This window comes from Acanthaster planci, linkage group LG17 (genome assembly GCF_054643075.1).
Source record: "Acanthaster planci isolate LZ-2023a linkage group LG17, COTS_SCS, whole genome shotgun sequence".
NCBI lineage: Eukaryota > Metazoa > Echinodermata > Asteroidea > Valvatida > Acanthasteridae > Acanthaster > Acanthaster planci.
Window position 1 is genome coordinate 6,284,442 of NC_141793.1, and position 24,540 is coordinate 6,308,981.

Below are 24,540 nucleotides of genomic sequence, written 5' to 3' on the forward strand. Positions count from 1 at the left end.
GTTTAATGTGTTCTGACTCAGAGCTATATCTGTTTCTGCTGTGGAAGTTGTTACATCCGTTACCCAGTCCTGCCAACATGCCATACTCCTTCCTGAGGTCATCAGGCATTACCACACAATGGATTAAAGTTTTCAATGAACTGAAGGCTGATTAAAATACTTCTTAATCTATTGTGTGGTAATGCCTGATCTCAGGAAGGAGTACGGCAAGGTTGGCAGGTCTGCTTACCATGGTTTAAGCACATGCCCCTTTGGATTGTCTTCCAGACTAAACAGTTTATCCACGAATAGAGTGAGTTCGGAAAATAAAAACTGAAATGTACATCTGCCATTTCTGTGCCTGTGGTACAGCTGTTGGACGTTCCTGTGTTGAGACAGCAAATGATACTGATGAGGGCATTTAACAGATTCAATACGTAGGTATAAAAAGTTGATTTATAGGCCTACATTATGCCACACAAAAGTTAGATTCATTGTTGGCCCCCATCCTGTGTTGAAACAGTTCACAATTATGCATGGGTGTGACAGTAGGCAGAGTTTTAGAGTTTGTCGGAAAACCAAAATGAAAAATGGAACAAAATGACGAAAACAAAATACAAAGTTTGCAAGAAACTTTGTTATCTTCTGTTTGCTGGAATTGTCTTAAAGACTTTAAACTTTCAAATTATGTTGGTGCACAACTTAAACAAACTGCGAAAACTATATTTTTTGTAAATAAGAGTGACAAGAACATCTAGTTCTGTTGTTCTGCTGATAAAGTGTAGCAAATTCTCATTCTCCATTTTGTGGGATACTTCTCCATGTTAGAGTTTTCCATTCTTTATTTTTATCATACAAACAATGTATTGGCAGATTCTTAATCCTAAGACTAGCAGGACTACCAAGGCCATGTACCATCCAGCTGCTTCCAAAATTTGTGGAACCCACCATCACCATAAATGATCAGAGACTAAATGTAGTGGACAAACTGTATCCTGTCTGGTAGTGTCACCATAGACTGTGAAGTCAGTGCCAGCATTGCAAAAGTCAGTGCTCTCTATGTAGTCTCCAAACAAAAGTACAAGCATGGAACAGACTGGGCATCAGTCAACACACAAAGCTGAGGGTCCATAGAGAGATCATGTTGTTAATATGCCTTTATGCTTGCGAGACACGGACCCTCTACAATTTACCAGCATCGGGCCAAGAAGCTCAACCTTTTCCATGCAGTCTGCCTTAGGAAGCTGATGAACATCAAATGGCAAAATATAATTCCTGATAATGAAGTCCTAGACAAGGCTGATATTCCCCAAGTCCTAATACAGGCCCAGCGGAGTTGAGTTTGCCAGGCAGGTCATGTTGTCCACATGCAAGATCACTGCCTCCCAAAGACTTCTCCATGGAAAACCTCTACGTGGCAAGTGTTGCTAGAAAAAGTAAACATTTCAAACACACTCTGAAGGCCTCCTTCAAAGCCTAAGATATCTGTCAAGATGCCTGGCAAGACACTGTATAGGACAACACTTGCCAATCCCATCCCCACCAAGGTGCCATTTCCTGTAACAGAGCTAGACCCAGGGGCTGCTGAGCAGAAGCACCAAGCCAGGAAAAGGCACGCAAATAACCCTCCATCTGGTGGTATGGCTATCCCCTGCCCTTATTGCAGCTGAACTTTTCCAGACTCAAATCAGTCTAGTCAGCCACTGAAGCATCAACAAAACCCCCAACCCAGGCCCATTGATGAGAGAAGTGGTCTTCACCACCAGTGATGGACGAAGAATGAATGCATATGGGATGTGCATGGGTGAGGCACCAATTCAGTAATGTTTCTCATTCTGGTCATCAGATAAGACAGTCAAAAAGAATCAAGCGATATCGGTTTGTCATGAATATAAATAAATATTTTATTCCATCCAACTTTTAGTCTAAACATTTCTTAATTTCCTGCAACACACGCTGATGTTTCCAAAGAACACATTCTGGGTTATCTTTGGCCAAGAATGTACCATCAACATGAAGACATTTTATTTAGTACAGTTCAAAATTTATACTTGAACGAAACGTAATAGGGAAAAACAGTCCTCCCAAGAACCATTATACTTTGGATCCAAAAAAATTATGCCAAACCCTGAACTTGAATATGTGTAAAGAAATTTAATAGATTCATGGTTATATTTAAAAAGCGATTTCCTGGTGTAAATGTTTTGATGCCTTGCAGGACAATGACCTGTAAATGAATGCAACTCCATTCTTATTCACACCCGAACTAATCAAAGTGTATGCAATTATAGCCCAAACTTCACAATGTGTGCACTATGACAGTGGTTTGCTTGAGTCCATCACAAGTCCTTTCACGAGACCACTAATAAGCAAGAGTGAACAGTGACAGAAGAATGCTTTTCTCAACTCATCTGAATAGCTTCTGACTTGGCTTAAGACCAGGTGACTTGTGATGAATTGAACTGCAACACTGATGTATGGGCATTATAATAAGTACATGGCAGAGACTTTACACAAGTAACTTTACTAATCTAGCATATTCACTTGGATACCAGCTGCATGGTGCTCTCAACGTCAGACTAGTGAACATGCAGCCCTTCTAAAGTTGACCACTTTGGAGGGGGTATATAAGTCTGGTTGTCACCTGTTTTTCAATGGATCCTACAAATTAATGCAATCCTGTGCGCTAACCGATAAGCATCGGAAGTTTTTACATCACGTCGAGCAGAATTTGCTAAAGGCTGTTGACTGATTGATAAATAACCAGTTTCACAAAAACTGCATCAGCTGACCAGGTTTACGCAGCCTCCACAGAAAGTATGTCTGTTAGTGATTCAGACCTGAAAATATGCTTTTCTTTAGTTTGGGAGACCCTGGATCAATAATTGTCTGACGGACCAACTCAAGCTCAACTACATATGCACAGGCCTAGCCAATCTGGATAGCATGCATGGGATGGGATGGCCAAATGTTGACTGCACATTATGTTCTCCATAACATTGAATTTGTGGCCAAATGCTCATACCTGTGAAATACACGGGCTGCTGATTGGTCAAAATAAGGTCAGGAGGAGGTTCTCTTGCAAAGGGAATCAGGATATGTGCACAGACATCAAAGACACTCATCTGCGAGCGAGCGTCTATCAAGCAGACATGGAGTACACGTGCACAGGATGCAAACCTGAGAACAATATCTGTGCCCAAACTAATGTGAAGCACTTTAACAACACTCCTGCTTTTATGCATTAACCCCAGCACACTACGAAAATGAACAAAATGTCTCATCAAATTTCAACAGTTAGAAAATCCTTATTATTGCAAGAAGTGTGTGTAATATATCCCACTTTCTTGTAACACAAACACCAGTCCACATTTAAAGGAGAAAGTTGTCTTTATCATAATTTGTATACGTATAAATGGCACCTTGTGATACAAAAGGTGATGCAATCTGCAAAACCCTTAACATGGTGAGCTTTGTCATTTGGGTGCATACAAACTTCCAATTAATATGAACACACTCTTGTTTTCAGACATATTACATTTATGATTCTAGGTTGCCTAGATTATAAAATCACAAATTAAACAGTTTTGAAAAAAGGACAGCGTCCAGATCAATCAGATGGAAATAGGTTCCTTAGCCTCTGTTTTCTCAAAATTTACATGCAAATTATGGTGAAACAATCACTTCCTCATTGGTACCATTTTCAATATTTGAATAAAGTTTAGGGTAAATGTACTTGACATGAGAGCTTAATAAAAACCAAGTCAATACATCCTAGGTATTGTGTTTGGCTTCCCTGTCTCGCTAAAGGTATCATTACACGAAGCAGGGGGTGAATTCTTGCCACATCAAGAAGATCTGACAGTGCCACTGACCACATCTTGTCTGCCACACTGATTGTGTTGGATGGTTCACACCGTCACACTGACTTCACCATTCATTATGCCATGGGACCAATGCAATCCGTTGTCCACCCTCATAGGCATTCCATTACACTCCTGGGTGGGGACAGGCAGTGTGTAGTTTTGTAATATCTTGTTCAACAACACAAGCACCTATGGGCTCACACCCACATATGTGAACCAGTATCCAGAATCACTGGTCCACATCACTCCACGGTGACAATGAACTTTGGACGTCAACCTGGCTATCTGGAAAACCCTGCAATCATGCGTACTTCATGTACTTTGCTCACAGCTGTGGTTCCAATGATAAAACACACTATGGATTCAAGGCTTTCCTCACTGTCTGGTAGTCTTGGATTGTAAGCATGTGGATCCTTAACCAAGTTGATGATGCGATTTGATGAGGACTACCTGAACTTCTTGAAGAGTGGATGCTGGGCTTGGCTCTTGCGTGGCTTGCTGGACTGGTACTCAACATAGACTTGGTCATCAGCACCAGACATGGAGCTCATGCTGCCCACACGGCGAACATACTGAAATGAAGAATATCAAAGAATCAACACATCTACATGTATGGTTTCCATTACCAAGGCTGACAGACAGGTTCAACCTGGCATAATAGATGAACCCAATTTTATCTAAGTTTTTGAGTTCCAATTCCTATTCACGAATCCCAGTGACGAATGTTACACACTCCCATCACTTGAGTCTACCATGTGAATTGTACCAATCTGTTATTGCATGTAAACCAGGAACAGGATTCACCTTGCAGGAGACTGACATCAGGCTTTCTTAAGTAATCATGTTAATTTTAGATAACTTATTGGCACTGTACGGCACACCTCAATTTTTTTCTATATATCTGAATGTCCAAGCAAAAATGTCAGAGACCATTGTTTAAGTGAGTTCTAATCCATCTGACCATTTTTATCTCATGCTGCAAATATTAACATGCCAGGGACACAAACAAAAACCCCCAAATTCTTTCTTAATTCAAATAATTGCCATGCCATGTTCCATCAACTCAATTAGAACTGTTTTCCTATTTGGAAACTTTCCCCCACCTGTGAGGCTGGCTTGGCGCTGCTTTCACCAGGCAGTTTCTCTTCTTCTGCATCCAGGTCTGACGCACACAGCACCTGCTGCAGCAACTGTTGCTGTTCCTGCCTGGAGCTATACTTTAAATTGCTCTGTAAGAAATCATCAGACAAAAAGCAAGGCTTTAAGTACATGACCTTTCCACTATTACATGTACTATTAAAATGACGTAAGTGAAGAGTTTTCTTTGAGACATGCAGTCATTCTGTTCCAATCCCCACTTCAGTTCATGTCATTGGTAGAATAATAAGCAAAGGCACTTTGTACCTAGCAACCAAATTCCCTCTGAGGTTGGCATGCTGAGCACATGTACGTGTTCATGCTTTACTTCACCAATGAGAACAGAGCACACAGGAAACAAATTTAAAGGACGTTCTCCTGTCGTTTGGTCAAATCTATTGCCCTTGTTGCCGGAGGTGAGTGCCTCTGTTAAGTCTATGAGAGAATGTTGTAGGACCTATAGGAAACACAATGCCCTCTGCTTGGTAGTATAGCAAAAACAGGACTGTTGAACTGGTTTGTGCCTCGTATGAGGCCTGAGCAGGACCAAGAGAGGGCGCAATTTTCCCAGCAACAGTAATGGAGGATCCTTTGGTGGGAACTGCACTTTGCTGGTTCACAAACGACTCAGAAATGCACGAGTTACGGTCGAGGCGCTGTCAACAAAAATGAACTCTCCACACCAGTATGGCTCTTTTCAACCAATAAGGGGGCGGATTGTGAGATGTGAACATCACTTATTTTCATCTGAAGGCACGCAAACCAGCAGGGTCTCTATCTGGGAACCGACAGTGTGGTATTAATGACATTCACGAGTGAGCCCAGCTTTTCTGTTTATCACTGGTGAGGGAAAGCTTACAAATGTAAGAAAAAGGTTACATGCTGCTTTTGAATTTACAGTGGTTTTCTTAAAAATGGTTCTCCCTCTAAATTTGAAAGCATGCTTGACATGAAAGCTATCTTGAGTTAAGGACCAGCAGTGAAAGCTGAATTTGGTTGCAGGGTGGGGTCTGGGAGTAACAAACAAAAGAGGAAACTACATCCAGTTGCAAACTCAACAAGCCTAAAGCATGAGTGAAGTTCTTATCTGCAACATAGTTTATTTGATTTCAGAATGGTGAACCAGCTACACCTACCATCTACGGTGGTTGGGGGGGCTATGGGCAGGAGTGCTTACCTCATCCATACCAGCCAGTTTGGTGATGACTTTGAAGCTGTAGCCTTGGTTGACCAGGAAACGTTGTCTCTTCATGGAGTAAAACATCTCCTGTGTGTCCTGGGAGACGAGTGTGTAGAAGAAGGCATTGTATTCTTCCGCTGCCCCTCCTGAGGTGAAAAAAATCATATGGCAATAAGGCTACCTTCAATTCCAACTTAAGCTACAGGCAACGTACCTACTGAGAAGGCAACATTCAATTCCAACTTAAGCTACAGGCAATGTACCTACTGAGAAGGCAACATTCAATTCCAACTTAAGCTACAGGCAACGTACCTACTGAGAAGGCAACATTCAATTCCAACTTAAGCTACAGGCAACGTACCTACTGAGAAGGCAACATTCAATTCCAACTTAAGCTACAGGCAACGTACCTACTGAGAAGGCAACATTCAATTCCAACTTAAGCTACAGGCAACGTACCTACTGAGAAGGCAACATTCAATTCCAACTTAAGCTACAGGCAACGTACCTACTGAGAAGGCAACATTCAATTCCAACTTAAACTACAGGCAACGTACCTACTGAGAAGGCAACATTCAATTCCAACTTAAGCTACAGGCAACGTACCTACTGAGAAGGCAACATTCAATTCCAACTTAAGCTACAGGCAATGTACCTACTGAGAAGGCAACATTCAATTCCAACTTAAACTACAGGCAACGTACCTACTGAGAAGGCAACATTCAATTCCAACTTAAGCTACAGGCAACGTACCTACTGAGAAGGCAACATTCAATTCCAACTTAAGCTACAGGCAATGTACCTAATGAGAAGGCAACATTCAATTCCAACTTTAGCTACAGGCAATGTACCTATTGAAAACTGAAATGCAGTATTTCCTAAGTGAGTTCACAACATGTTTCTTCTTGTAACGGGACAGGGTTATTCTTGAATGTGCCCATAAGTTGAAAGAGTGCACGGAGTGTCCTGTATTACCGAAACAAACTGTGAAGATCTGATTGACTCCACAGACACAGAGTCCAGCCCGTGCAACTGTTGTTCATATGTCCTTAAGCCAGGTACATTCATTAGGTGTTCTCATCCCGGAATGTCTGGGGCTCCTGAGGGCCAAGATTATGGTTCAATTTATGTCATCTGTCTGCAACACAAATGCCAGCATTTCTAAAAAAAAAAATTACAAACTCCCAACCAACTATCTATTTTCATCAAGGTTTCTTTTTGATGTCTGACCTACAAATACAGTAAAAGAATATCAAAGACCACATGCCAACAATTATCGCATATATGCATCACTGTACCTTGTTAAAAACTACTGTAGAGAATTAAAGAAACCTTCACATTCCAACTTTGATGGCACTTTGGGTACAGATGACAAGATTTCTAGGTCTGGATGCATGGTGCAGTCAACGGACTTGAATAAAATTCTGACATCACATCCCATAAAAATGGCTGACCGAAACGGTCCGGAGTCCATCAAACTACCACCAAATTGGGTGTTGGACCTTGGCAGAATCAGGGTACATGAGGCTATGCAGCTGTCTCTACTATGCCAGTTTAGGTGTACCTTTCTTAGCCCTGAGAATGCGCCCAAGTCTCTGAGCCTCCTGTCGCCGTGAGCCGCCATGGGACGAGATCTGGATTAGAACATTGGCCTCTGGCAAGTCAAAGGAGTTGTCACCAACCTATCAAAGGTGAAATAAGCATGACTGATGACAGAAAGATTCAGAAAAGACTGTGCCATAAATAATATCTTCAATTGTTGATTGAAAGGTTCAACCATTGGTCATTTGCACTTTGGTTTCTGCAAAAATTCACAAACCAGAGTGAATAGGCTGCGGGTCTGTGTATTTTCATTCATAAATTTGTTGAATCACAAAAACGAAAAAAAATGAAAAACAAATTGTTTTTCAAGGTGAAAAAGATAAAAAAAAGTTTAAGCAAACCACTTCAAGTCTGTCCATCTGAAATGGAAAATTAAAAAATAAAAGCAAGTCATTTCTGGTTTTTCATTTTCAAAACAAAAAGTATTCTGTTTTTCAGTGTTAACATATAACATTGCAATCTATCAATATAACATTTTTTTGAAGAATAAAACAATACTTTTAGTTTTCATTCTGTAATAAGGGACATGTCTTTTTGCAAAATTGTTGCCCGTTATATTCTGATAACAAAAAAGCCAGAGGTGTGGCATGCTGTGCTGCACCTAAGAATGAGAAGGGACATCCTAGACTTGAAATTATTTAATATGTTTAAGGAGGCTGGCTGCATGCCCTATGATTAGTATAGATACGGTAGGGAACCAGCCTACTTTGGATTAAAATGAAATGTAAAAGAACTTACTTTCATTTTCAGTTTACTGTTTTCAAAATGCAAAACAGAAACACTTTCTTTTCCTTTATCCACATTTTTAAATGAAAACAAAAACTGGCTTGTTTTCCAATTTCCATTTTTTTGTTTTCAAATCGAAAATCCAATGAACGAAAAGAATGGATCACAGTGGGTATCCATGCAATGACTCATGGGGGTACCAACTAATGACTCATGTGAGTGGGCCAATAAGTGTCATAGAATCATACTGCTGAGAGTCCACAATCTGGATGAAGTTGGCTGATTATCCCAGTGGAGACACACACTGGCAACCACTGTGGTTCAGAGCAGTATGACAGCCTACTGTGTGCACGCATTCATACACACATCCAAGCCAAACATTAAGAATTTATTTCAACGGAATGTGCACAAATCTGTATCTGTTGCTAGTAACTCTACTCAATTTAAACACTTTGGTGAAGATACTGGAGCACATTAATTACAACTACAGAAGAGCTTGCACCTGCAGACCTTTGAGATGAAGATAGTGTTAACCAGTGGGTTGTGCTGGAAGTTCTGTAAGATCTGGAGTCTCTCTCCCTGGCTGGTTGGTCCGTAGATGTAAGGTCTGACATATGGAAATACAAAACAAAGTGTCATATGCAGAAAAGACTGTACTGTAATGTTGCCTTGTATGACGTACAGGTATAACAGTTAACAATTATTGGCTGCGGGTATGTAAGATATGATATTGTAACACCTGAGGGATTCATAGCATCCAAGGCGCATGCATCACGGAGGGTGTTAAAACATCATTACAGCAGATAATTGTTTTGGTATACCTCTATCTTGAAATACTTTCCTCACCTGAGGGTCTGAAATGTAATGAAAATGGTGACTGTCTTTAAGCTTTGCAGGATGTTGTATGATGCAGGCACACTCGGTGCATCACTGCATCAGTTTAACTGTTGGTCACATGCGTCTTGTTAAAAAGCAATATCTGTACTTCCCAAAAACCTTTTGAGAGGAAAATTTGCATGTGTCTTCAAGCTCAGATGACATTATGTCAAGGGAACTCCCAAAAAAATTGCAGCACTCCAACAGCTGAACAAGTACATCATATGCCTGATGACTGCTTCCTCTGTACATTTATTATCTGTTATTTGCATGATGAAAGTAGCAGGGGAACCAATGACTAGTCTGGTTAGCGGTCCCTACATTAAGGTTTGGACAGTAGGATGGGTACCAGAGTCAGGGTAACATGAAGTTTTTATCAATCAGTCACATGATTGCTCTGGACCAATGAAAATGCAGTGTTCAAGACAGAGGTATAACAAAGTACAGTTACACTTTTTGTAAAGTATACATAACTGTATCCATTAATGTACATGCTATGTGAACTGTATTTTGCTCATGGCTTAATACAAATACATGTTGCTACAGACAAACAAACAGACAAGTACAAAATCAAGCCTTACTTGTCCATGGCGATGGCATAATGCTTGAGAGCAAAGACATTGTCAGAGAAAACAATGACCTTGTCATTCTGCTGCTCATGGAAACGAACCAGGAACTGGCAGGCACGAAACTTGTTAGGATTCATGACATAAAGGAGCTGGAAATGAAGAAGGCACATTGTTACTTATTGATTGAAATCTTAAATTATGGAAACAAAAGTAAAAAATTGTCTTCCATATATTCAAAAAATAATACACTCTTAAAAGCATCTCACATTGTCAAACAATCTCAAAGCTCCTTACAAATGGGTAAATCACTATAAAAAGAAAAACGGTTACAGTTAAATATATAAAAAGCTTACAAAAGGCCCTGCCCAGTCCCACATACACTGGTAGAGTGAATAGCTGGCACTGTTTGTTTACACAGTTGTCAAGCACACTCAAGCATATATGTTGATAAATGTTCAAGCCCCATGAGCCTGTTTGGTATTTCAACAGCACATGCTCAAAATGAAATGCAACACACAACTTTTGAGAACAAGAATACCTGCACCCACGGTTGGCCCTATCAGCGTGGCTATCACTGACTCAAACAGGCTGATTATGTTCAAACTAGCTTCCCATTGAGTACTTTGTTCTTAACATAACTTTTGATACACTCCACTTGCTCACTGGTATCATGAGTCAACTTGAAAGGAAACTTTCGGTGACTCAACTGCAAATGCCCTGATTCAACCTTAAATCACTGCAAGAAAACAACTTTGACTCACAACACTGAACAAAAGATCTGAGTAAGCTTAAGGCTCACAAAGTGTACAAATTCTGATTTTTGGAGAAACGGTCTGTGACAACATGCATCCTTACAAATTATCAACTTCAGGTTTGGGAGAATGGAAATATATGCACCCACCAGCTGTTTACGAGTCCGAATGCCCAAGTACTCCCGGTAGAACTCTGGTGTCATAGGGCACCAGACCTCCGCACACTGCACCCGTGCAATGAAGTTCATACGCTGCAGCTCCATCCAGTTGGCCTCATACAGCTTGGGGCCAATCAGGAAGTTGAGATCTGCAATCTTGTCGTCCTCTCGTACAAGTGTGGCAGTCAGTCCCAGCTTGCAGTGGGCTTGGACCACTGTCAGGACACGCCGAAACTGTTTGGCAGGAATTGTGTGCACTTCTGGAAGTTGAAGAATGGAGGGCAATTATCAAGATGTATTAAGACCCATAACTCACAGCATTAGTCCTAGCAGTCCTCAGTCCTCCAACGGGTGAAGGACTGAGGACTGTTAGGGTTAGTGAATATTTCTTTTTCTAAGTTTGCAATATTGTGACTCTGCTGAAATGGTACAAATGGCCACTGTTGCAGTTCACTCCGTCACAAGTCCATCACAAGTAACTGGTCAAAGTCACAAGCTATTCAACAGCTGAACGGTGAAAAATTACATTCCTCTATCACTGGCCACCCTCTTGCTTATGCCTGGTCTTATGAAAGGACTTGTGACTAGACTTTTGAAGGAACTTGTGAAAGGACTTGAGATGGATTCAACTGCAACACTGCAAATGCAAACAGGTGTTTTTCCTTACAAGTGCTCTATGAGCAAAGGCTCATTGTTATATGGACAGAAGGCTATTTACCTAAGGCTGAATGGTTGACGCTATGAATAACTTTATGGTGCTATTTATGCCATAGATTACAATCCCAACAAAGATTCTGAAGTGCATTTTTTGATAGAAAAGATGAGATTGACTGGAAAAGGATTGATTTGCCTTAATTATCCTTGGGAAGACAGCTTCGCAAGCTGCATGTGACCAATACTTACTGAAAGGATTATGAAACATGCACTTGAGTTGGTAAAAATGACGATCAGCTGGCTGTTTTCACAGACTTTTGGTCTAAGAAGGTATTATAGGCCATGTTCAGACGAACGTTTTCACTCCTTGATCAGAAACCTGAATCCAATGGGTTTTCGAGCATACCATCTAGTAGCATGAGTCCCCATTCTTGGTCTCTCAGCCACTTCATGACCTGTTCAGCCTCCCAGGATCGCTTGGTGGTATGTGCTACCATGGAGTAGGTGCTTATGCAGATATTGCAGCCTGACCAAAAAAGGGACAAAGAACTTGGCAAAAGTCTCTACTTTGGCTGCTATCATCCTACAGGCTACACCATCCTTCCTGATATACGGTTTGGGTCAATTCCATATCTGTCATCCCCCTCTCCTCTATACAATGCCAATGGACATACACTCCCTGCTAATTTATGCATACTGACACTTGTGTAAGAAATGATTGGATTCATTGCTTGAAATACAAATAAAACTTCATTTGACAAGAAATAAAAATTCCTAACAGTGACCAATGACCAATGAAAACTACGGTGTAGCTGCAACCAAGTTTTCTTGGACACAATTTTCTGCGATTTTATATTCTTCTCCAATGGAGGAAAATTATTTGACATCCCTTTTCAGTTCAATGCATTGAAAAGTACTAATTTAAAAACATTAAAAAAGTCCACGCTTTCCTCAGTTTCCTGTACCACTGAGGGCACTGTTGTTGTGATGTCATCTAGGGGAGACATGTTTCAGAGCATAGATTTTTCTGTTAAATGCGTGAACCCCAAACTGACTCAATGAAAACATTTCTGAGAATGGGCTGCATGCTTGCCTATTGCTGCGTACTTAAACAACAATAAATCACCCAAGGAAAAACTTTGAGGCTAACAAAATCTTAAAAATTCTGCATTTTTATGTGTACAAACCAATGCAACATTGAGATTCACTTCCTGGGATGACATCACAGTTTAGATCATGAATGTGGAAATGTCATTAGCATAAAAATTAAAAAAAGGCAGCAAAATCCTCTTTAAACTAGTGAAAAAAAGTTGAAGGTTTGTATTAAAAAAATGCACTGCAGCTATGCTTTAAACTATGCAAAATGCATGTGGAAGTACATTTATTGTGAAACAATTCCACATACCCATTGGTTTGTCCTTGGCATCAGAAGTGAATCGGCACACCATGGAGTCATCTACTGTGGACCACATCTTGAACTGTGACCTCCACTGTTCCACAGCAACCCCTGAGGTACAGAGTACCAGGCAACGCTTCCGCACTGTGCAAGCTGCTGTGACACCAACTAACGTTTTGCCCGCACCTGTTGCAGGACAGAGGGGTGATATTTCCTGTTCATTACTCATTCTGAAAAAAGACATCATTGACACAATGTTTCTGGGCCTTACATTAAAGGAATCCTGGTAAATTTCTGCATTTTTTTAGTTTGCTGAAAAACCAAAGTTTGACACCAGAATCCAAGTTTATCTCACAGACTCACAAACTGAGATGTACTATGTCGCTTGTTTTTTCAGCTGACACAATGCACTAATTTGTGTTTTTATCTCTGGCACCTTTTCAGCCTGAGGCTATGGCTACAACAGGCTTCCAGAGCAATGGCTACATCTATGATAGGCACGTGCCTCCCTACATCTACATGTTTGTGCAACTGGATCAAAGACTAGGCTTTGGTATGGCTTGAAGATTAAGAAGAGGCTTTATGGTGTCACCCTCCATCCCAGTGCAAAGGCACACTCATTCTGATTGAGTAAAAATATCCATTATAAAGTATCTTCAGCTTGGATTAGATGGTGATACACTGTACAGCCCAGCCATCATTATTTCATTTCACAGTTTCACTGCTAGAGCAGTATGGACAGAAGACACATTTGATTTAGTGAAATTTCCAAACACCATTTAAGCATTGATAGCCACCTCATACGGACAATACCCAGGGATTTATGCGGTACAGTATATGCAGTTTCTGTATGCAATAGCAGATTAGATCTATACTCATTCCCATTATTAAAATAATAACATGGGCGTCATAAGGGAAAGGAGCAAGGGGAACTTTTGTCATACGACCCACACAGAAAAACAAAATGAAGAATAAAAGTGGAGGTGGAATGCAAAAGAATTAAAAAAAGACATGAAACGGAAGGAAAATCATGAGTTTGCTGGAAAACCCCTTGAAACTGACGCCGTCCCACTATTTATGGTCTATCAGAACATTGCTCCCCCCGGGGAAAATCCAGATGAGGCCCATGAATAAACACCGGCCATAACTGGTTCAACTACAGTTTACAGGCATGGGGAGGGTCACTTACCACAAGGGAGAACAATGACCCCTGACCTCGCCCGGCCATTACCAAACATTTTACGTAGGCTCTTCTCCTGATAGGGCCGTAAGACGGTGGTTGGTTTCAGGTCAATGCTGCAGACAAAAACAATGTCACATAACAGAAATGTTTTGCCCACTCTGGAAAAACATTGAAAAAATAAGGCCCCAGGACAGCATTCCAAAGGAAACGGATGGGTTGGTAAGGACAGGGAATTCCCTTGGTAAAATCCGACTATGAAAAATTTCTCCATGTTTTACTTTCCTGTGTTTTTAAGCAAAGACAGCAAAGGGCAAGTGTCATGACTGTACCACAATTTCACACCAAAAAATTGACATTAAAGACCCCCATGGAAAAAAAAGAACAAAAACAAGGGAGAAAGATATTTTTGGGGATGGCACTATCACATTCAGAGCAAAATAACCTAACACAAATAGCTGCCTCGACATTTAAACTGTGTGGACAGAAAGTTCATATGATCATTATCTTCTGTCAATGGCATACAGTGTGTTATGGACAGACTGACTAGACTCTTCCAGGAACAGGAAAGACATTATGGAAACGACAGGAATAACACATACTGTTGGTCTGTGTAACGTATTTCGACCTTTTCTGGACTACGGTACAATGCCACTCACTTGAGGTCTGGATTATGGGTGTCATTCCTGAAGTCATATTCAGCTAACAAGGGATATTCTAACTCGATGCACCTATCGAGAAAAGATCAACAAATCAGTCAATAAATCAATCAATGAAATCACCACTGAAAAGTGTCTATGCATCTGTGTTTAACAATATTTTCAGTGCACTGACAACTGTAAATTATCCTCATCTTTTCACAGCTCACAGACTTTTGGAATATACATTTGGTAATAGTTCAAAATCTTGACGCTAAATTTGACTAATAGTAATTTAAAATGATTATTCCAAAGCTGCTGTTGTTTAATGATAATGAGAGAGGTGGCAATGACATAGATGACTGGGCTAGTAACTATGGTAATAAAATAAATGAAAATGTATTTGGGCTGTGTGTTGGACCAAGGCATCTGCACATCCCAACGTTCATGTCTGGAACAAGCCAAATCAAGGTAAGATATTAATGACAGGTAAAATGGCAATGACAAATTGGCATTGATGATATTGACCATGACATATTCCTGAGAATCCAAATGGCATTGGTGAGAACTATAATAATATTAGCAGTGACTATGTTGATAATAGTATTCACTCATTCAGAGTGCTCTCTCACCGTCTTTGTAAGTTTTCAATTTCCTCCTGTCTGACCTCAAATGACACCGTCTGTAGCTCCTCCCCTTCCTCCTCCTCCCGGTCGATCTTCTCATAAAAATCATAGATGTCAGAGGGAATCTCAGTCTTCTTTTCACCATTCTGCTCAGTACCATCTTGGCTGGTAGACGGATCCGAAGTGTTGGCAGAATTGGACCTGGGTTGGTTGAGCTTAGACAATCCAAAAGAACACATCCAAATAATAACAATTAATGATTTGATTGAGCATCTGTGAAAGTTTGCACCAGAGTGACCAAGAAGCAATTAGCAGCACCATTTCAGAAAGGTCCCCATCATTTGCCTGTACTCTGTATTTTAGAATGTTGTCTTTATGGTAGGTAAGAATATAAACCTGACAGCCTCCTTACAGGCAAGTTTTATTTCGAACCACTGGTTGACCCATTTACAAAAACAAGGAAAGTTTTCACAACAAAAATTTCCATCAAGATCTCTGATTCAATGTGAAAACCTTCCGTACCTTTTTCTGGAACAGTTTTGCTTGCCCTAACTGCCTTTGCAGGGTGCTGTGAGGGCAGCTATTTCAAGATGCATATTTTATTTTGTCATTTGAACAACATAAATGTTGTTCAACACTATGTGCATGTGCACTCGACATGTGTGCACTGAATGTTCATGTATTGATATTAGGGCAGTGGGTAAGCCACAGTGCTTTGCACATGTATCCATAGCTGTGATGTATTTCACCATATTGTAAGAGGGGCCTTTTGTCCTTCCTAATGCCCTGTTAGGGCAGAGTTGATGAGCGAATGGAAAAGTGGCTGATGCTATATTCTACTTCAACCATCATAAATTCAAGGCACTTAGTGAAGACAAATACATGTAGTATGATTACCTACATGTATCCATTTCCTATTTAAACACTGATGGCCTCTCTTGGTTGACCTTGATGTAAAGGGACATACCCTTTTCCCCATGTTCATGTTATAGAGGACCAAAGTGTAATGTAAATGAATGGAGTACTCCTTTGTGCTGGTTTGCACTCATGCTAATGCCTTTTACACACTTAACTGTGAATGTGACTTTCAATTTTATACACTATATAATTCCAGAACAGTGCTTATCCTTCTTGATGTATAGCCAAACTGACTTTCTTTTATTCTTTTCTGGGCATGGTTTTTCGTACACTTACAATGGTGTAACATGTCGTAAGCACTTCCTGCTGGCCGACCCGTTTTCGAGTACATAGGCTTTATTTGCAGAGCCTCCCCGGCTCTGCATATAAAGGCCCGGAACTGGGACAAAAGAGTAGGGCCTTACAACAAAAGACCATGCTCAGCACAAAAGACTGAGCTGCTGGGCATTACCGACATTTTTTCACTCTCAATAGCGGAGATAATCCAGCCTTGTTTTGAAACAGTATACCACAGTTGAGGCATTTAGAGCGAGCGGATTACCACCGGGGATAAAAGCTCCCCACCACCGCAGCGATGAGCCACACAGCACCGCTGCACGCTAATCTGGCCCCTATTGAAAAGAGGTCAGCAGTGCACTGTGCCGGTTTCGGGAACAAAAGAATCTTACGTAACACCGCACAATCTGGGCTCTTTTTCCAAAGCTGCAGGCCTGGCCGGAATATTCAAAAGTCAATGAAGGTTAACTGTCAGCTTTAGAGTAGTTGCCCAAAGAGTCCTTCATGTAGGTATAAACGGCCATTAAATGAAATGATGAATTTTTGAAGAATTTTGAAAATGGAAAATCTTGAAAAGGACCCGGCATCTTGTCTTGCTCAAGAAAAATCCACCCGGCAGCAAGTGGTTAAATTGAAGACAGACAGACCTAATGGCTTTGACATCGAAATTCCCCCACCGTTCAGCACATCTTCACTGGCATTTTCCAGAAGCTACAAATGCAAAGTCACTCTATCCTTGTATATACACCTCATCCCTGAGCACCCCTGGCTCTTCTGTGTTCCTACAACAGAGTGTGGTGCCCTACCTTCAAGGCTGATTGGCCTGACAGCTTGGACACCAGGAACCCCTCCTCGTTATCCACCCCATCCTCATCAACATCTTCACGTAGTCGACACTGCTGCACCATCGGATCCTTCAGCAGTCTCTGTAACACATCCTGCAAAATGGCAACAATTGCTTTATTTCTGTAATGTTTTTTGTCAACAATATAACCACCATTTACAATGTGTTTGATAGCAGTAAAAATGGCTCACCATTCCTTCATCAGCCTTTACAACAAAAGGTGTACATTCCAATGTCAAAGGAGTGTAGCACTAACCAAAAACCAAGTAACAAACAAAAACTGCATCGTAGAGAGTGGCGCAGCATCTGTGATTGTTACACTTACTGGGTGTGTACTCTCCACAAAGTAGCGATTATGCTTGAGGACCAGTTTCAGTTTGCCGTAGCTCAGTGTGCACAGCTGTTGAGCAGAAAACAATTGAAAGTTGTAAAGACAAATGACACGTTAAAATCTTCCATTAGTTATGAGGATGTACGTACAAACTCAGTGATAGAAAATTGCTCAATTGTGTCAGTGGGTAACCCACTTTACATGGATTCTGATGCAGCTGCAGTTGCTGCCAACAATGTTAACCACTTGCTGATGGGGAACCCCATTTTGAGCACCATGGGTTTATATGCAGAGCCGGGGTGCCCGAAATGGGACAAAAGAGCTGTAACAACAGACCGTACTCGGAACAAAAGACCTGCTGCTGGAAATTGCCAACATTTTTTTGGCTGGCATTTTTCGAAGGTAACCCATCACTGTTCTCAAAGAGTATACCACTGTTTTGGGCATAGCACGCCCACGGTTTAGCACCACGGACAGAAGTGCTCCAGGGCCTCATTGATGAGCAACACAGCAACGCTGCACGCTAATCCTGCAATGTTTGAAAAGATGCCACTCACATTCACAGGGGACTAAGGAAATTACGCAACACCTCAAAATTCTGAGCTCTCTTTACAGGGCGGCATGCCTGGCTGAAGGCCTGGAGTCAATGAAGGTTGCCTGTCAGCTTAGAGTAGCCACCAAACAGCTTTCGTGTGGGTGTAAACGTCCATTAAATGAAATTATGAATTTTTGAGGAATTTTGAAAACTGAAAATCTGCCGTACGTGTGCACAGCATTTTTAAAAGCAGCCAGCAGCATGTGGTTAAGACTTTATCTGAACATCAATCAGAACAATCTGATTCCTGTTCGTCAGTCTGATTTTAAACCACTGCACTTGACAGAGACCAATTTGCATGAATGAATCAATAATTGTCTCTACGTAATAGATCGCGGTAAAATGACAGCTACTATTTTCATTGATCTCAGCAATGCATTTGATTCTATCAATCATAATATTCTCTTAGGGAAGCTACAGAATACGAACATGTCAGAGTCTGTTCTGAACTGGTTTTGTTCATATTTAATGAACCATAAACAATCTGCATGTATTGAACGAAACCAATCCAGTCCACTGGCCTACCACAAGGGTCAATCCTTGCCCACTCTAAGTCATTATCTTATAGTATGGATGTACCTTCTGTCATCCCTGAGGATTGTAAACTGTACACAAGTACACGTATGTTGCAGATGACTATATGATAACTTATAGCTCCTCTAAACTTGAAGAAATCGAGAGCAGCCTTAATAACGTGGATAATGCATAATACAATGCACCGCCAAGAAGTTGAAACTATCAATTCCACCATGCCTTGTGGAAACCACCTTTAAAATCCACAGGCTAAATGGAACTTAGCGGAATCAGTGTGCAGATTTTATTCTGCAGGACTGGGTGTTTCCAACATGAGACCATGCACATACCTTGATGAATTCAATGATGCCATCAGGGATAGAGGTCTTACTGAGTCTGCGTAGATACTCAATGATGTCACTGGTCTGTAAGCCGACTGATACCGCAGCATAGAGGGAGTAGGCTGTCAGTTTGTATTCATGGATGTGCTCAGGTCGGCAGACTGGCTCTGAGATGGCAATCAAGAAGTCATGGGCGTGCTTGTAGACAGGCGAGAAGGACTCCAGGAAAATGTGACCATCTGGAGCCTGTCAAAGATTATCAATTAGCTCAATAACTCAATGTGACATGAAAAAACTTCACGCATCTACTCCATGTGCTAGACGATTGAGATTACATTATTACTTGTAGATGTAATTCATGTTCCACAGTTGTAACGGTCAAGCCATAGACTAATCTGAGGAGATATCTTGACTGCAGAGGCTCACGCATGCATCCTGATTTAAGGTACACAGACAAGTTTGACTTAGTCATGTCGGTAGAGACATGTAATGTACATGTATCAATCTACTTACATGATAAGTGGTACCACCACTGTTTACGCTTCTAATTCTGATTGCCCAATTTATCCATGGTACATTGGAACATCACAGCAACTTGTGATGCAAATACACAGTCACAGTAATGAAGGATTTCAAGACTTTGTAACCAAAAGCCGTGGTTATTGCCCAGGAAGACAGCAAGGAAAGTAGTGAATAACCTTGAAAGTCATGGTCAATCTTTAGGTTCACTGTTCACAGGCCTAAACTATCACACATAGAATGGAGTCTGTGGGCACTGTGACAGAGAGACTTGACAGATAGTTGAATGCCTTGCCATCCAAACTACATGTAAATCCCAGTGCAAGATGCTCCATGTTCATATTTGTGTACATTCAAATGAAAGTTAACCAGTGCATGGTTGTGCATTTGAGTATGAAATTGTGTATGTATACATTAGTGTGCCCACTACATACATACATGTACATGTACACTCTCATTTGGTTTCACACTGCCAACATGTATATGTACATGTATCTAGGTTCCTGAATGTACATAAAGCACTCCATTATTTCAAGTTCACAATCACTACATTTAACACAACTCAGCACTCAGTGCCAACATGTATATGTACATGTATCTAGGTTCCTGCATATACATGTACATACATCACTTCATTATTCCAAGTTCACAAAGTTCACAATCACTACATTTAACACAACTCAGCACTCAGTGCCAACATGTATATGTACATGTATCTAGGTTCCTGCATATACATAAAGCACTTCATTATTCCAAGTTCACAAAGTTCACAATCACTACATTTAACACAACTCAGCACTCAGTGCCAACATGTATATGTACATGTATCTAGGTTCCTGCATATACATAAAGCACTTCATTATTCCAAGTTCACAAAGTTCACAATCACTACATTTAACACAACTCAGCACTCAGTGCCAACAAAGTTCACAATCACTACATTTAACACAACTCAGCACTCAGTGCCAACATGTATATGTACATGTATCTAGGTTCCTGCAGATACATAAAGCACTTCATTGTTCCAAGTTCACAAAGTTCACAATCACTACATTTAACACAACTCAGCACTCAGTGCCAACATGTATATGTACATGTATCTAGGTTCCTGCATATACATAAAGCACTTCATTATTCCAAGTTCACAAAGTTCACAATCACTACATTTAACACAACTCAGCACTCAGTGCTCAGCAGTGCAGTGCTGCCATCAGCCATCAGCATTTTTTGCCAGTCTCAGCACACATGCAAGAGAGAAGTGTTCCTTACCTACCCTGTAACTGAACTCAACAAATCAGCTCTGCATAATTGTCACTGTCGGCATACCCATGGACAGGAATCCATCCCCAACTCAGCCTTTCTCAGCATTGTGCTTCAAGAAGTACTTACCAGCCACAAAGGTCTGGACTTGTGATCTAATTTCAGCTGTAGGAGCTTGCGGTAATCCTTGGCACCAAATTCGTCCTCCTCAGTGGCCTGTCCCTCCACCTGTCTGGAGGCACTCTCTGGTAGTTCCACAGAGCCTGAGTACCAGTACAAACATGTAACACAGGTTTGTGATTAACCCTTTGCTTCTGCCTTTTGAAAGCTGTTGCTGGTCAATTGTCGATTTTATTTTTTACATTGACGTTTGAGAAACATTTTGCTACTTTAGGCTGTTTGACCTTTGACATCAGCCCAGATTTTTATCTGGTTCGTTGAAAGAAAATTTCAAAGTACAGTGTAAATGGCATTGAATAAAGATGATGCTTGAAACATTATAATCAAATGCCCTGAGCTTTTAATTTTGATGTATATGTAATTTTGAGCAGCAATAACTCTAAAACCAAAGGTTTGCGCATGAAAAGTGCTAATGCTAAAAATGACAGCCCTCTTGCCATCAAAAGTCTGTCCATTATGACGTTCACAACGAATATGCTGCATTACACTTTCGATGTAGCTTAACCTATAGATTATATTTGGTGGCTAACAGGTACATGTAGGAGACTTGGCAAATTAAACGATGTAAAACAACTAAGAAATAATGAGAGACAAATGTTACTAATTAATTTTCAATTAATTTTGTTCAATTTTCTTTAGGGCTCATTGCTCTTGAAAGATTATTTGAGGGGCTTTAATACTTAATGGTCTTAGCTGTTGAAAGAAGTTTTGCTTTTACGTAAGTCAGTACTTTTCTTTCTTGTGGACTGGTAAATTTTTAAAATTTCAGCCAAATGTGTACATATACTTGAACAATTGTCAGATTTCAGACCTGCTTTGCAGTAGGAGACAGGACCAGAGCCGGAAAAACTGCAGTTATATGTACATATACATGTAAAATGATGGTGACGCAGTCACTCACATTAGAGGGTCACTAGACACGTGCATGTGTAAATCAAATCATGTCTACTAAAATGAAAATTTATTTCATAACCATTAAAATAAAGGATATGACTCACCCTCAGCACCTTGTGAGTCTTCATCAGGATCAATATTGGCTAGCTTGGCCCGCTTACCATCTTTACCCTTTGGTCCATCTGAATAGGATAGTTTATAAAAACTTTGATTTCTACTAACGTATGTCACATACAGGTACACTGACACATACAGCAGGTACAGAGTATACAATGTACATGTACAGTACAGGTAATAATATCCCACATCAAACAATTTGCCCTCTATAAAAATGAATGGCTATGAAGTCTAAGTCAGGTACAAAAACGTTTATGCACCAACCGCGTTGGTGGCTATGATGTTGCTTGACTACAAAGTGGAAGTGTGAGCAATCACCCATTGCCAGCTATGAGGGACAGAAGACTAGTCTAGGCTGGAGATTCAAATTACATGGAGGACTGCAGGTGATGTATCTAAATGTGATGCAGATTTACGCATGGCATGACCAAATGTAGGCCCATCTGTGGACTTGAATTGCAGAGTTGACACCACACATCCCAATCAAGATCAGTCATGTCAGTAATCCAGAGCTGGTTCCCAAACACCACAAACCACCTAGGCCTATGTGGATAGAGTGAACCAGTTTCGGGATCACTGATCAAGATTCAGATCTGTATGAAACAAACTGGCCAATAAGTCAATTTCCCTTTCTGTCACCATGTTGATTTTAGCGCCCCCACGAGAGGAAGAGGGAAACGAATTGTGTACTGCAATAACAATTGCAAGCATCCATTTGTCAAACGTTTGAAACGTTGTTGTTATTGTTACGCCCCAACTATAGTATAAGTCCCAACTGTAGTGCTGCAGTTGGGCTAGCCCAACTATTGTTGACCAATGTCTATGGGAAATGTCTCAACATTATCCAAGTCAATGCGTCTCACACTTGACACAATTCATCTAATAGGCCCTATATCATGTATGTGGCACTTCATCTAGCCCTATGACCAATGACATGACATTTGCAAACAATTTGACTTTGGCACATGCTGGGCACATGCTGGGCACATCATGCACATAGGACCTCTCTGCTGTAGTTGGGCCGGCCCAGCTGTAGCACTCTAGTTGGGACGGGCCCAACTATACATGTAGTTGGGACGGGCCCCAACTATAGTTGGGACTGATGCTATAGTTGGGGCTTAACATTTTGAATTTGTTCCCCTCTGTCATGTCTGTTAGGCCCAAGTCTTTTGAGCTTGTGCACATTAAAATGTGAAAAAGGCTTAGGCCTATTACTCAGTCACGATCTTGCTCCATTGATAGTAACCACAGGATAAATACATGTATGTACCATGGAAGAAGCAATGTATACATTGTAATACTAATAGGGCATGTAGGCCTAACGTAAATTAGGTGGGCCGAGGCATTAACCAAGAAAGATCGTATAGCGCCGCGTAAAACATTGTAATCCATGGGCGCCATTTGAGCAAGCGATACGCCTGCACAATGCACATTATGCATATGTGCAGGCGCCGTAGCAGGCAAGTACACCTGGTGTGCCTGCACAGGTGCCATGGCAGGCAAGTAGGAAGTACACCTGGTGCACATGGAATGAACTGCGCAGGTGTATCGCTTGCTCAACTGGCGCTCATGGTGATTACACCTTTGGGCAGAGTTATCTATCTTGTGCCTTCGGCCCCATATGATCTTTGGCATTAGGCCTAACCTCGGAACCGTGGGGGTTCGTCCAAGGACCAAGGCCAGTGAACACTTCCTCCAATCAGCCAAATGGTGAGATGAGAGCTTGGTCATGGTTATCACAGTGGACAACGAACCCCACAGTTCTCGAGCTGTTAGGCATAAATCCTCATAAAACAGTTGAAAAAATTGAAGATGTGTAGAATGGACATGTCTGCATGTAGTTTCAACCTCCTCACCTCCATTTTTCCGCTCTCTTTTTCCCATAGCTCTCTCGACTTTCTCAGCTCATTGCACCACGCTGCATCATTTGAGTCAACTCTTGAGGGCGCACGTCAATACGTGTTGTCAGAGCCGTATCTCTATTTCGCGTGTTGTGGGTGCACTGAGAGTCTACCAAAGTACATTGTACGTATAGAGAGTCCGTGAGTCTACTAATTCAAGGGAGAATTCAAGTTTTTGGCCAGTTCATTTGCATTAAAAGTTTTCCCACATTATCTTTTGAAAAAGGAGACTGTTTGGCCTCAAAATCATGAGGTTGTATAAATCGTTGCCAGGATCAACTCCCTGGGTCTTTGAGCAGAAAGTTGAAGGTTGCCACTTGAAAAATGGCTACAAGCAGACTTCGGAAAATCAATTTTCGAGGGGGGGGGAGGTGTTTTGTGGGAATAATTACTAATGTATTTTTTTAACCCACAAAAAAGTTAGAATAAATTGAAAGATTAGGGACCAGACAACAGTTTAATTTAGTGTTTAAGAAATCTCGGGGAGTCTGGTATGCATTTAACTAATTTAT

At 41.0% G+C, this 24,540-nt stretch overlaps 1 protein-coding gene across 1 annotated transcript; it reads right to left on the minus strand.

Annotated features, from left to right (window-relative positions):
• Window positions 1-1,858: 1,858 nt before the first annotated feature.
• LOC110989328 (general transcription and DNA repair factor IIH helicase/translocase subunit XPB-like) lies at window positions 1,859-24,083 on the minus strand. The gene is made up of 18 exons (XM_087148075.1): window positions 23,984-24,083; window positions 22,115-22,192; window positions 21,066-21,199; window positions 19,167-19,403; window positions 17,703-17,777; window positions 17,340-17,471; window positions 15,346-15,554; window positions 14,735-14,806; window positions 14,085-14,191; window positions 12,905-13,081; window positions 11,906-12,025; window positions 10,837-11,105; window positions 9,948-10,084; window positions 9,001-9,097; window positions 7,727-7,844; window positions 6,160-6,308; window positions 4,949-5,074; window positions 1,859-4,417 (listed from the first exon to the last, which is right to left on the minus strand). The coding sequence occupies exons 1-18, from the start codon at window positions 24,009-24,011 to the stop codon at window positions 4,292-4,294; spliced, it is 2,391 nt and encodes a 796-aa protein (XP_087004201.1). The 5' UTR covers window positions 24,012-24,083; the 3' UTR covers window positions 1,859-4,291.
• Window positions 24,084-24,540: the final 457 nt, after the last annotated feature.